The sequence below is a fragment of the Geotrypetes seraphini genome, chromosome 2 (assembly GCF_902459505.1).
Source record: "Geotrypetes seraphini chromosome 2, aGeoSer1.1, whole genome shotgun sequence".
Lineage (NCBI taxonomy): Eukaryota > Metazoa > Chordata > Amphibia > Gymnophiona > Dermophiidae > Geotrypetes > Geotrypetes seraphini.
In genome coordinates this window covers 49,238,319-49,253,049 of record NC_047085.1, presented here as the reverse complement: position 1 = coordinate 49,253,049, position 14,731 = coordinate 49,238,319, and the positions used below count along the sequence as shown (strand labels likewise).

The window sequence follows — 14,731 nt, the reverse complement described above, 5'->3', positions numbered from 1 at the left end:
TTATCTTCCATCATGTTTCTGTGTTTCTGTATGACCCATCCAGTCTGCCCGGTTCATAGACAACTCGGCGAAAGACAAAGGTGCACGCCGACAACTGAGCGCAAGACGGAGGTGCGCGCCAAAGAAAATTACAGTTTTTAGGGGCTCCGACGGGGGTTTTTATTGGGGAGCCCCCCCCAGTTTACTTAATAGAGATTGCGCCGGCATTGTGGGGGGTTTGGGGGGGTTGTAATCCTCCACATTTTACTGTAAACTTAACTTTTTCCCTAAAAACAGGGAAAAAATTAAAGTTTTCAGTAAAATGTGGGGGGTTACAACCCCCCACAACGCCCCCACAACGCGGCGCGATCTCTATTAAGTAACGCCCCCCCCCCCCGTCGGAGCCGTAAAAAGAGTATTAATTTTCTGCGGCACGCGCCTCCACACTGCGCTCAATTGTCTGCGCGCGCCTTTGTCCCGGCGCGCTTTTGACCTGACACCAGTCTGCCCAGTGCCATCATACACCATCTATCCTTTCCTCTTCCTCAGAGATCTCACACGCCTGTCCCACACTCTCATGAATTCAGATACAATATTGTTTCTGCCATCTCCAACATGTTTCTACCATCCTTTCTATGAGGGGGTGCTGAAAAGTTCTTAGCCCAACCTAGAAGATATGGTTCAATGAATGAATCTGAAACGATGTCAAAACACAGAATTTCGTGTCTGCTAACTGGCAGTTAATGGACTAAGATAAGTCTTTTCAGCTACAGTAGCAAAATAACACTCAGAATTTAGAAAGTTGGTTGGTTGGGTTGAGAACCTTTCAGCACCCCCTCGTATAATTGATGAAATAGCAAGAGATCATCCTGCATATTAATTTTATTTGAAGAAAGTAAAATGAAACTAATTTTTTAAAGTCAAAAACATGTTTCTTTTCTCCTTGCTGTCTAGGAACACCACAGGGAATTAATTACAATGCAGTAAAAAAGAAGATCTTGGAAGTCAACGGAGTTAGCGCTGTCCACTGCCTTCATCTCTGGGCTTTAACAATGAATCAAGTTATCCTCTCTGCTCATGTTGTCATAGGTCAGTGAATACATGTGACCAGAGAACAAAAGACTAATTGTGACACAGCGCTGTCGATTCTTCTTGGCGTTCATTTTCCAGGAAAATAAAGAGCTGTCAAACGCTGCATTGCTTCTACTGCAGAACTGTACTTAGGGTGGAATTGGTCCGGCCAAATTCTTTGTGGTCTTTGGTGTGCAAGAAGTAAAGTAAGTCTGGTTAGCAACTGATGTAAAGCAGATATGCAGGAGACATTCAGACAAAGAATTAAATATCAATTATAGCCTGAAAAGAAATATTCAGAATGCATAAGAAGCAAGAATAAGAATTCCATTAACAATTTCACTCAGTTCACAGACATTCGCTGAAATACAAATGCACATAAAGGTTATCACACTTCATTATACCATGAAGCTAAAATAAGGTGAGTGCACGCCCTTTCAATAAGTTAATAGAATATCCAAATGTGTTATCCCTAAGCAGTGGCATACCAAGGAGGGTGGTGAGGGGGTGGGCGGACCGCCCCAGGTGCCAGCCATGACGGGGGTGTTCCTGTCCTTGGAGTCACAGCTCGGCCCCAAGGATCTGGGTAGCCCCCATGGCCCAGCATGTTCCCAGCCTTCTCATCCGGTCCGATGTCCCTTTACCTTCCATCAAGCTGAAAATACTGCCGGCCTGGGCAGTGATTTAGCTACGTCGCCCATGGCTCCCCTTCTTTCTTTCTGCATCTGCCAATGACACAACTTCCTGTTACCGCCCTGGTGAATCGCGGCAGAAGCAGACGGAAAGCAGGAAGGGGAGCTGCGGGCAACGTAGCAGAATCACTGCCAATGCCGACAGTTTTTTTCAGCTTGACGGAAAGTAAAGCATCGGACCGGCAAGGGTTGTTACTAAAAATATTTTTTACATGGGGGGGCGGGGTGGCTGTCAAAAAATGATGGGCCCCGGGTGTCACATACCCTAGGTACACCACTGTCCCTAATGCTTTCATTTATTAAAAGTTGCACTTACCATGAAGGAGTAGTAGGTGTTCTGGGGAGGGGGATGGATGAGAACGGGGTTTCTTTGATGTCCTGTGGGAAGAGCTTTGATCCAGGAAGTGACTTTTATCAACAGAAGCCATGCAGAGGGTTTGTGGGAATAGAGGGAGGGAATTGGATAGTGGGGGAGATAAGTTCATGGGAATCAGAAGATGTAACCAGAGGAGCTGGGTAATCAGGAGATGCAATCAGGGGAGTTGAGAAATAAGATTGGGGGTATTAGGGGCAAGGGGATGTGGGGGAGAAGGCAATGAAGCAAATGTTTTCCTGTGGCACAACCCTGCCTGCTCCACACTAGCCTCGCCCCACCCCACTCCACATGAACCTTGTCTCGTTTTCCCTGACCTCTGAGCATGAGCAGATGTTGACGCGATGACGTTGCACACATACGCGTATGTTCACAATGTCATCACGTCGATGTCTGCGCCTGCTCGGAGGCCCTCCAGACACGGCCCCGAGCTCAGGAAAAATGAGACGAGGTTCATGTAGGGACGGAGAAGAGGTGAGGGCGTCGACGCCGGAAGTGACACTCAGACTACGTCATGTGTCCTTCAATCCCTGGTGGCACACCTGGAATGTCGCCATGGCACACTAGCCGCCGCACACAGTTTATAATTCATTACCAGACTTCCGGTCATGCAGCCATTTTATTTATTTATTATTTTATTTAGCCCCTCCTCCCAAAAGAGCCAGAACGGGTTACAGGAGTACATACTGTAGGCACACTGTAGCCCGAGGCCGGGACTCAGCAGTGCTCTCAGTGGCTATAACAAAAAGTGCACCGGCGTGTGACCCGGACTGGAGTCACCCTGCAGGTTTTATCAAGGAACTGGAATCAAACACAAACACGGCTGTAGCATGGCAACATGAAAAATTTACTATACAAAAATAAAGTCAGACTGTTCCACAAATCAAAAATGGCTCCAAGCTGAACAAAATAAATAACTGTCCCAAAACAAAAATGGCCAGAGGGAAACTCTGGCAGCTCTCAGGATTTCTTACTTTTACCCAAAGTTTATTTTCACCCAAGTCTGCTCCCAAGCAGAGCTCAGGTAAGTGCAGTTCACAACTCTCCAAACAGTTCTTGCAAAAATTATGTTTTTCACCTTGCAGTCTTCCTGGTCTCAAAACCATAAACCAAAAAGTAACCTCCAGCCTAACAATATATCCGGGCTGGGCACAGAGTAGTAGTCTAAGTTTGCCTTCCAAAAAGCGCACACACAGCTTTCAAAACTCCCTCACCCAGCTCTCTCTGAGTTTCACAAGCAAATCACAGTCCAGAAAGATGACTGGAAGCAGGAAAAAGAATCCAGTCACAAAAATTAGAAATCCACAAAAACTCACAGTCTTTGCTTAGTCCTTGAACATGGTTGCCAAGCCCACTTCCATTGGTTCTGGAAACCCAGCTAGCTACTCCCTGAAGTTCCATGGGAGTTTCTTCCTCTGGTACTGGTAGTTCTGGAGGTATTCTAGCTTCATTCTGGCTTCCCCTGGTGGACAGTCGGGAAACCACCGTGACCAAGGTAGGTACGGATCCTGCCTGGTCACAATACATAGTATAGTTAAGACAATCATGGACAAGACATATTTGGAAAACTGGTGGTACAATGACCGAGGAATGGTGGATAGAGAATATCTGAGATACACTATTATACAACAGTAGCCAATCTAAGTCACACTACCTGGCAGAAACCCAAATAATAGTAACATTCATGCTACCAGTCCAGGTAAGCAGTGGCTTCCCCCATGTCTGTTTTAATAGCAAACTATGGACTTTTCCTCCAGGATCTTGTCTAAATCTTTCTTAAACCCAGCTATGTCAACTGCTGTAATCACACCCTTTGGTAACAAGTTCCAGAGTTTAACTATTCTTTGAGTGAAAAAAAAATTCTTCCTATTTGTTTTAAAAGTTTTTCCATGTAATTTCATTGAGTGTCCCCTGATGTATATACTTTTTGAAAGGGTGAAAAATCAATTCACTCTTGTTCTGCACCATTCAGGAGTCTGTAGACCTCAATCATATCCCCTATAACTGTCTCTTCCAGAGGATCTCAGTCAGCATAAACTCATTTAACTTGTAGCCTAAATATTACCAGGCTGGACTCTGTGATTCCTTGAACAAGTTTCTTTATTATCAAACTTAAAATAGAAATAAACTTACATTTCAGTTGTTCTCAAGGATTTCTTCTCTTACAGAATCCAGACTCAACTGGCACCTCCCATGAAATAGGGCAAGCAAGGAATGTATTTTCATACACTTTGTGAAGTGATAATACTATGCTCCAACTTTTCTCACTAAGCTGTATTTCAGCTAGCAAAATTTAAAGGTAAAAACTAGGTGGGAACAATGCTTTTCCTATGTCTCTATGCTAGTTAAGATGGAGTCTGCTATCTCCTCACACACAAAAGAAAACAAGCATGAAGAAAGGGGGGCTTAGTCCACCAGGTGAACAGCAGTGCACTCTGGGAACTTGTTTTAAAGCCATAAACTTTATTTACAAATTCAACGTGCCTTGGCTGAGGAGGTAGAACCTGATATCTGTAGATACATCTAGTCTATTCAAAGTCCATGAATAACTGGAGCTTAAATGCATAATGATTTCTAGCTTAAATTGACATCTCTGACATACCGACACATTCTTTCTGGCAGTCTCACACGAGCTGAAATGAGAGACTGACAACATAGAAAAATAAACAACACAAAAGGGAGAAAAGAGAGCGTCTGAGTCTCTGGATTAGCACTTAGACATATTCTTGGCATCTCTAAACATACAGTACAATATGTGCACACATGCACATGAATATGCTAGTATTCTAAACATTTATGAAGGTAACTGATGTATAAATGTTATAGATGTATGTTATAGAATTTCCCCTATATGCTTTCCTTGGAGTAAGGTTGGTAAACTCATATGCCAGGAACATCACCTGCTGGATTCAGCTCAGCTTTAACAAGATAAGGTTTAGAGAATTCATAATTATCCAGTTTCATAAGCCCAAGTACCAAAAGCTTTACTTAATTTATTTATTCGACATAGTGGAAATCATATAGGGGATATGATGCCCCATGGACACCTGCAATGTCCCAGCTTTTAGTCTCTAGTCTTCTATAACATGTACTGAATCTAGTGCCTCACTGATGTGTAAGGGCTCAAAGAGCAAGCAGAAGATAGGGTGAAACCACAGTTGTAATGGCCAAGGGAAACAACAAGTACAGATATTCAGAAATCAAACCAAATGATAAGAACCCTGACCATTTGCTTTGTTCTTTGCTATCAACAGGAGACGCAACAGATCCCAAGCAAATCTTGAAAGTCATCACTCGTGTGGTTTATGACAACTTTATCTTCCACTCGGTTACCATTCAAGTTGAACAGCAAGTGGATCAGAAGCCTGACTGTATCTCCTGCCAAGACCCAATTGATTAAACTATCCCATGTGCCCTAACAATCTACCACTTTTTACAGGTCAATGCTATTACACAGTCTGCTGTAATAAAACTATGAATCATTAAATGAAATGAAAACCAGAACAAATTGAATGACATGGTACAGAGCATATCTTGCCATTCTTATTTTTGTCAATTTGCTAACCCATGAAGAAGCATAAAGTGTTATTCATTCATCAATGGTTGTAATAGATTAGCAGAAAATATCTTATTTTTTGTCCTGCTACTGACGGCCCAGAGCTGAAAGAGAAGCCCAATCATAGGGCTTAAATTGAACACTGAGTTTCTGAGGGAGGGGGTTGGGCAGGTCAGGGGCAGGCAGAGCTATCCTGAGGACTGTGCGAGTGTTGGGGCCACCCTGGGAGACAGGCACAAAAATAAATCCCCATCTAGTGTCTCCTCTGAAGCGGCTGCAGTGGGCGAGGTGGAGGTTCTGGGACACATGTTCTAGCTCAGAATGCTCCTGAGGGCAGGGACAACAAAAGAGGCTGGATTAGGGAGCAGAATGACTGTTCTTTGCTTTGTTCCTGGCTCACTCCCACTCCTCTTCCCTGCAGGGTTTCTGAAAAAAGAGGCTCAGGAACAGAACACCCACATTGTTCTGAAGTCTGAAAGGAAGTGGTAAAACTGCAATCTAGGCCACTGCTCCAGAAACTAAGGATTAGATTTTCAAAAATTTGTGTCAAAAACTGATGGGCTGCTGTTGCAGCTGTTATTGTAGCGATTTTTTTTTTTTTTTTTAAAGCAATTCATTCTCAAAAAAACACTCATGCAAATGATGTGGTTCCGCACACATCACGTCCCATTCTGCCCCAGCCTCACCCCCCATCCCCACCCACTCAAGTGCTTGGAGCCGCATCGGGAGGGCATCTGCGCATGTGCAGATGTTATGTGATGATGTCACACATATGCATGTCACTAAAATCTTTAAGACTAGGCTATCACACAAGTCTATAATTACTTCAATAAGTAGTCTAGAGAGAAACCAGGGGTCTCAAGTGCTCACAGTCAGAAGCCCGATGTTTTTCTCAAAGCTAGTGACTTATTCAGTGAGCTATCATCGGTCCCGTTATGCTCTCTATAACATTGATTTATGATTATTATTTTTTTATTGTTTTTATGTTTTTTTCTTTACTTCTTTATTTAGAACAACTGATAAAGTAGTCTAGTAATCTAAATTTCTAATGCATTACTCTTCCATTTTGTTTAAGGTTACTTAGCTTTCATATTCTTTGGCTGAAAAAACTTTATTTCAATTTTGGGGTTGAGAAGAAAATTGAGCCTACTGAGGCTCAGGGGTAGCCAACCTGCTTTTCCCCATTACTGGGGGATTACTATGGTATCGGTTCCCATTCCCTCAGCAATACCACAGAGAGGTCTACCATTACCATGGTAATTCTGGGTGATTTTCTGATATTGTCTTCTTTTCTGTGGTAACTGCGATATTACCGCAGTAATGGTTACCATGTCACTGTCTACTTTAGGTACTAATTGAACATTTTCAGCGGCATTATCTGGTTAAGCACTGCTGAATATGACATGAACCAGCAATGTAACAAGCCAGGAGCCGTTTCAGGCTGGTGAAATTGCTTTGAATATCAACCCCTGTATGTCTGCACCACTCAGTAATATATGAGTAATTGCCCACTCCATTTCAACAGTAGACATTACATACATTTTTTCATTCTTTAAAAACAGTGACAATCCACCTCTTTAGCTTTCATATCCTATATTTTCTTTGCATAGAAAGAGTAAGCAGCAAATGATAGGCTTAGCATAGCTGTAGGAAACATGTTACATTTAATATTATTGTAATGCATGCTTATTCTAGATTTCCCTATAATTGTCCAATTCCACTGTAATTTTGGAAACAGGACATACTTAATCACAACTGAAAAACAACTTTCAATGTTTTTCCCTTGTCTCATGCTGGTATAGTCAATTCATCTTCAGAATCATTTGTTTATAGGCAATTTTCCCCAGTATATGAAATGACCACTGAAGAGATGAATGATAAAATGAAAATATCATGTATTTTGCAATTTGTATTCATATATTTCAGTATATAATACAGTGAAAGCATAGGTCACGGAGATTGTATTGTTTAAAGCAAATCTGGATATTGAATTTTCTGCAGTCAATATTAATGCCTACCATATTATTATTGCCTTAATATGGAAAGAATTTCAGGAGGTTTATTTATCATAGCAAAAGCTCCAATTGACTCAGAGTCTAATGATACCTCTGTCGAGGCTTGGTCTGTCTCCAAAACTGCTGTTCCCTCAGGTGGCTTCTAGGGACTAACAAGGTCCCCTTCGGCGTTCACAAGCAGGCTCTCAGTTGAAATGACCACTTGTGGCAAACACACTGCCTCCTCGGACGGGTTCTGCAGGCATGGGGAGCTTGCTCTCTGAGGCTGGGAAGGCGGAACTCTGGTGTCGGGGCTCAGAGTTGCATCGAGCCCAAGGAGTTCTACTGCAGCGTCACTCCCCACCGGCGTCTCCAATGGGCAATTCCCCAGCATAGCTGACTCCCGTTGTAGTCGGCGCAGGAGTTCGTCAATAGTGCCGGTAGGAGGTACTTCAGAACGGTGGGAGGCTCCACCGACGCTCCTTCCCCTTCTTTTCGGCATGGTGGGTTATAAAGAAACTCAATCAGGTAAGGATCCATGGTGTCTCTCAGCTACAGGCTTATAGCAGCGGCCATCTTAGGGCAATATGAATAAATGGCATAATCTAATTGACAGTGAATACATTAATTATTGATAGTATTATAATATCTGCCTTTCTATAGTTGATTCTCATTAATTTAGAACACCATAGTGAACCACAAGATATTATTACTATGTACGGCAGTAGTCTCCAACACGTGGCTCCCCAGACCACATTTGACCCCCCGAAGTCCTCCATTGTGGCCCTCAAACAGTTGGCTGAGATGTTCTTCAAATTGTGTAAATAAATTAATTTCAATCTTGCCCACTTGATGTGGAGGGGCATTTTCAATATGACATCTAAATTTGAGTTTCGATGTTTTATGGAGCACATCCAAAGATCCAGTAGCGAACATGACCATTTTCAAAACAGAAAAATGCCATTTCTTAGATGTGTTTGTCCTCAGTGCATCTATCTTTTTGAACCATTTTCGTAAAACAAAACGTCCAAATGAAAAAAATGCACAAAAATATAGCCATTGGGACATAGGAGGGACAATAATTTTTAGCAGACTGACAGCATTCCACAGAAAATAAGTATATCAAAACCTCGGCCATTTATGTTTATTTTATTCATGATAAAACATTTTACCATCCTTGTCCAATCCATCATCCTCTCCAGATTGGACTATTGCAACTCTATCTACTTAAGCCTAACTAAGAAAAACTCCACAGACTCCAACGGATTCAGAATGCCGCGGCCAAGCTCATCTTCGCTAAAAGTAAATTTGACCATGTCTCCCCGCTCCTGGCCAAGCTCCACTGGCTTCCAATAATCGCCAGGGTCCACTATAAATGTGCCTGTTTAGCTTTCAAAATCCTATATGGTATCCTCCCTCCCTTTATCCTTCTTTCTTGGAATTCCTCAAACCCTAATACCACCAGATCCTCCCACAAATTAAAACTATCCTTCCCCTCGCTAAAAGGCATTTCCCACACAGGAAAGCTAGGGACCTCCCTCCACTTCAAAATCACTGAGCTCTGGAACAACCTTACCTCCCCTCTTCAGAACTTGAGCTCTCTCCAAGTTTTCCGCAAACATCTGAAAACCTGGCTTTTCTCAAAAAATGTAAGTCTCCCTCCAACTTAGGAATCAAGGAAACTCTTATATTGTGGCATCCCAAGTCCTCTAAATTTTCTTCACACTTCTACCTCTAACCTTCTGTTGTAGTTCCTTCCTATTTCTCCTACTGTAAACCGCGTCGAGCTCTACGAACGTGGAGATGATGCGGTATACAAACCTAAGGATTAGATTAGATTAGATATGCCACAATTTTCTTACACATGGATCAATGTAGTTTACAAAATTAGAAATAAGAAAAGAACTCCATTTCCAGTATAAAAAAGAGCGCAATCATACACATGAACATATAAGATATTGGCTTGGGATAAAACAGAACAAACAAATAAAACATGTGTTTGTCCTGTTCTCCAGGTGCCAGTTAGAGAAAAATGGGAGGGGGAAAGACCTGTATCCAAGAGGAATAAGGTTACAAGTCTTTTCGTAATGAAATGTTTTCAGAAGAGTTTTGAATTTTGAAATACCATACCATACTAGGGTTACCATATTTTGGGCTGCAAAACCCCAGACACATGGCCCCGCCCTGTTCCACCTCTGGTCCCACCACAGCTCCACTCGGTTTTCCTCCAGTCCCACCCCATTCTGCCCCAGCCACGCCCCCCACAAAGCCTCCTCTTGTCTTCCTCGACGAGCTCCGGTTGTATCTGGAGGGCTTGGAGCATGCGCAGATGATGTCACGCACATCTGCACATGCTCAGAAGTCCTCCAGATGCGGCCGGAGCTCATCAGGGCTTTCCAAAACCCGGACAAATTGCCAGGTTTTGGAAAGTCTGTCCAGGCACCTGGACATCCTCTAAAAAAAGGACATGTCTTGGTTTTCCTGAACATCTGGTAACCCTATACCAGGGGTGCCCAACACATCGATCGCGATCGACCAGTAGCTCAGGAAGGCAACGCGAGTCGATCGCGGAGCCCATCCTGGGCTCCGTGATAGACTCGTGTTACCGTCTTGATCTACTGGGCCGATCAGCCTTCCTCTCCAGTGTTCTCTCTAGGGCCTTTTAGCTGGGCGGTCCGCCCAGCTGTCATCTGCTGCTGCCGCCGCTGCTGAACATAAAAAAAAACCCCAAAAAAAACCGGCTTGGAGATTTCAGCCCGTAGCGAACTTATGCTCCGTGGCTCTAACGTGTGCATGCCGGCTTCCCTTCTCTTCCCTCTGAAACCGGAAGTTATGTCGGGGGGTGGGGGGGGAGAAGGGAATCCGGCACGCACATGTTGAGAGCCCTGAAGCAAGCGTTCGCTATGTGCTAAGGCGGGATACAGGTTAGTGAAGCATTTGCTCTTCTTGCTGCCGGGTCCTGCCTACTTTCTGTTTCCGCGAAGGCAGGACCCAGCAGCATTTCCCCCAATAGGTCAATCGCGATCTTGGGCCAATCAGCCTTCCTCTCCCCGACGGCAGAATTGATGTCGGGGAGAGGAATGCTGGTTGGCCGAAGCAGGGAGAGCTTGGGGCGGCGGCGGCTTTCGGGCCTGTTATTGGTGGCGGTTTGGGGCCTGTTATTGGTGGCGGTTTGGGTCCTGGTCCCCGATGGCAGTGGCTTGGGGGAGGGCAGGGAGAAAGAAAGAAAAAGGGCAGGCAGGGAGACAGAAGGAAAGAAGAGAAACAGAAAAAAAAGAAAGGGAGGCAGAGAGAAAGAAAGGGCAAGGAGAGAGGAAGGAAAAGTTGGGGGAGGGAACGAGGTCTGGAGGAGAGGAAGCATACAGGCTAAAAGAAGGGAAGAAAGATTGGATGCACAGTAAGAAGAAGAAAGTGCAACCAGAGACTCATGAAATCACCAGACAAGGTAGGAAAAATTATTTTATTTTAAATTTAGTGATCAAAATGTGTCTGAATTTATATCTGCTGTCTATATTTTACACTAAGGTCCCCTTTTACTAAACCGCAATAGAGTTTTTTAGCGCAGGGAGCCTATGAGCGTCGAGAGCAGCGCTGGGCATTCAGCGCAGCTCCCTGCGCTCTAAAAACTGCTATCGTGGTTTAGTAAAAAGGGAGGGGGGTATATTTGTCTATTTTTGTATGGTTGTTACTGAGGTGATAGTGCAGAGTCATCTGCTTTGACCTCTTTGAAAAACCCTGGAATAGGAATGATAATTAACATTTTCTATGCGTACAGTGTGCGTTGTGGTTTTTTAAAATTTTATTGTTGGTAGATCATTTTGACTTGGTCATTTTAAAAGTAGCTCGCAAGCCCAAAAAGTGTGGGCACCCCTGCCCTATACCATACCACAAAAGAGGACATTTCTGGGTTTTCCCGGACATCTGGTAACCCTACCCATCCTTCCTTTTCTCTAGGGCAGGCCTCCTCAACCCAGTCTTTGGGTTACACCAAGTCCCATCAGGCTTTCTGGATATCCACAGTGAATATGCACAAGAAAGATTTGCCCTGGTCAGTGGCTTATCAAGGAAGGTTTGTGCCTGGGGCAGTGGTGTCCAGAATTACTATGTCATGCATCCCCCAATCTTCCCCACCACTTGAGGGACCCCCCCACTCTTCCCCACTGCTTGTACATCCCCAGCGTACCTCTTGGAATGTTTGCCGGCGTGAGCAGCTTCTTCTACCTGCTGCTCGCACTAGCTTTGGATCCCTTCTGATGTCACATCCTGGTCCCGTGACCAGGAAGTGATATCAGAAGGGAGCCAAGGCTGGCATGAGCAGCAAGTGAAAGATTAACCAACCTGCAGCATAGTTTCATTATCGATCTGATTTCCAATCAGTTACCTTTTTAAGAAGCAGGTTAGATGTAAGCTCTAAAAAAGAGAACCTCTGCTCTGTTGCATCAACTGACAGAACAATTTTATAATATAATTGAGATCTGATCATATACTTAAGGCAGTTCACTCTCGCAGATTTATAGCAAGAGGAAAGATTATTTAGCACAGTTTGAGAGCTACATTATAGTTTTTGTAACTCCTCTTGGAATTAATTATGTTAGATTATCCTTGCTAACTGTTTTATGAGGAGTTTGAGGTTTATAGGTAAAATCTATGCAATGAATAAAGTCCCTTAAGAAATAATGGGCAGTCTATAAGAAATAAGAGGCTCCTATTTAAAATAATTGGTTTACTTTTCAGAACCAATAAGGCTCTCGATGAAAGCAACAGCATCTTATAAGAAAGAAAAGCCTTTCATAGGTTTCAGTTAAAATCCCTTAGAAATCAATAGATTCTAATATAGAGCAATGGACACCAGAGGCAAATAATGGCTCTCGAACATTTATTATCAATTTAGTAGCAGTTATATAAATCAGGATATTAAATCAGTTTGTTCTGTTATTGAGAGCATCATACTGCTGAGAAAGATTACAATGGTGCCATAGGGATTAGTTAACGATTTGTGAACTGCACATTTTCTTACTTAAAGTGGCATACTATCCATTTCTTAAGAGAGGGTACTCAGCAGTTCTGTTCTACATGAATTCATAAAATAATTTAACAAACAGCTCTCAGCTCTTCCACTCAGAGCTGCTTTTAACATATTTTTCCTTAAGAGCAGAGGAGTAGCCTAATGCAGTGTTTCTCAACTCGGTCCTGGAGTACCTCCTTACCAGACAGGTTTTCAGGATATCCAAATTGAATTTCCATAAACTTGATTTGCATACACTGCCTCCATTATATGCAAATTTCTTTCATGCATATTTATTATGGATATCTTGAAAACCTGACTGACAAGGGAGTGCTCTAGAACCGAGTTGAGAAACGCTGGCCTAATGGTTAGGGTTTCCATATGGCTCCAGAAAAAGGAAAACGGATTATGACATCCGGGTTTTACTTCCATTGCTTTCAATGGAAGTAAAACCCAGATCTCTCTCTCTCCATCCTCCTTATTTCCATTGGTTTATTCTTATTCAGTTTTAAAGCATGTTCCACAATTCAAGATTATATCAGGCTAAAGCAGCCTTTTATTTTAACCACTCCATCTTTTGTGGATTGGAAAACAGGAAGGAAAATTATAATATCATCAGCATAATTGCAAATGAAGACCGGCTGAATGGAATTTTTTTTTTACCTAGAGGGCTCATCAAGATGTTACATAAGTTCATGAGGATCCCTGTGAGACCCCAGACCTTGCCTTCCAAGTATTAGATAAAAGATTCCTGGAATTTTACTCTATAAGATCAGAGTGCAAAAGTCTTTAAAGTTTAAACCAACACAAGACCTTATCCGTATTACCAATTCCATTCAATTAAGATAATAAAAGACAATAAATGATCCACAGTGTCAAAAGCACTGGGCAGATCAAACTGCATAAGGAAAATGTTTTGACCCTTGCTTAATAGCCTTAAGCTAATCGAGCACCCAAAACTGTCAGTGCTATAATCTTTGCGAAATCCAAAATGTGAATCATGTAATATTTGTTTATCTAAATAGGTTGTCAACTGACTTATTCACCTCCTCCATCACAAAGCCACACTAGTGTATTTAGTACCGGCCACAGCGGTAACAGCTCGGATGCTCATAGGAATTCTATGAACTTCGGAGCTGTTATGCCACGGTCGACACTAAAAATGCTAGGGCGGCTTTATAAAGGAGGGGGTTATTTATTTATAACATTTCTAACCCGCTTAGACCTAAGCGGTTTACAAAAATACATACATAATTATCAAACAACATTCAGCAAGTTTAAACAGATCCTATCAATTTATTACAACATTATTCCTTAAATAAAAGCTTCTGCAAACAAAGTAGTTTTCAAAACCCATTAAAATTTTAAAATATCATATAGTGATCTCGGTGATCCTGTCAATTTGTTCCATAAAACTTATAACTAACCCTTCCAAAATTTTTGTGAATAGTAGAATCAAGGCTATTGGTCTATTGACATCATGTATCCACAGTTTTCATTCTTCAGGATAAGTGTTAAAACTATGGGCCAGATTCACTAACCTGCCCGATCCGGGCAGGTCCGACAAATTCTGCACAACTTAATATGCAGATGGGGGCGATCGGAGGAACGCCCCCATCTGCAGGCATGGATCGCTATTGTGCGATCCACGCGCATGCTTAGACCATCTGTAGATGGTCTGCGCATGCCCGTCTGAGATGTGAACCTTTTTCTTTTTTTTTACTTTAAACTTTTTTAGTTTTTAGCCCTGTGAGCCTGTGGTTTTAATCCACTTTAACCCGCGGGTTAAAACCACGGGCTTGCAGGGCAGGGCAGGAGAGATTTGGGGAAGGGCAGGAGAACGGCGATGCGGCAGGAGAGATTTGGGGAAGATCGAGGCAGAGCAGGGCGGCATGCAGGACGAGTAGCAGGAGAGAAGAAGCGGGGCAGAGCAGGGCGGCATTTGTGGGGAAGATGGGGGCAGAGCAGGGCGGCATGCAAGGCGAGTAGCAGGAGAGAAGAAGCGGGGCAGAGTAGAGCGGCATTTGGGACGAGCAGGCAGGAGAGATTGCAGAGCAGGGC

The 14,731-nt window shown here is 43.1% G+C and overlaps 1 protein-coding gene across 4 annotated transcripts in view; it reads left to right on the top strand.

Moving 5' to 3' along the window:
- The window catches only part of SLC30A8 (solute carrier family 30 member 8), a 52,839-nt gene extending 47,251 nt beyond the window's left edge, over positions 1–5,588 (top strand). For all 4 annotated transcript variants that reach the window (XM_033933889.1, XM_033933888.1, XM_033933887.1 and 1 more), the window contains exons 7-8: positions 934–1,068; positions 5,370–5,588. In XM_033933889.1, coding sequence (XP_033789780.1) covers positions 934–1,068; positions 5,370–5,515 — 281 coding nt within the window. In that variant the 3' untranslated portion in view covers positions 5,516–5,588. The remainder of the gene's footprint in view (positions 1–933; positions 1,069–5,369) is intronic.
- Positions 5,589–14,731: the final 9,143 nt, after the last annotated feature.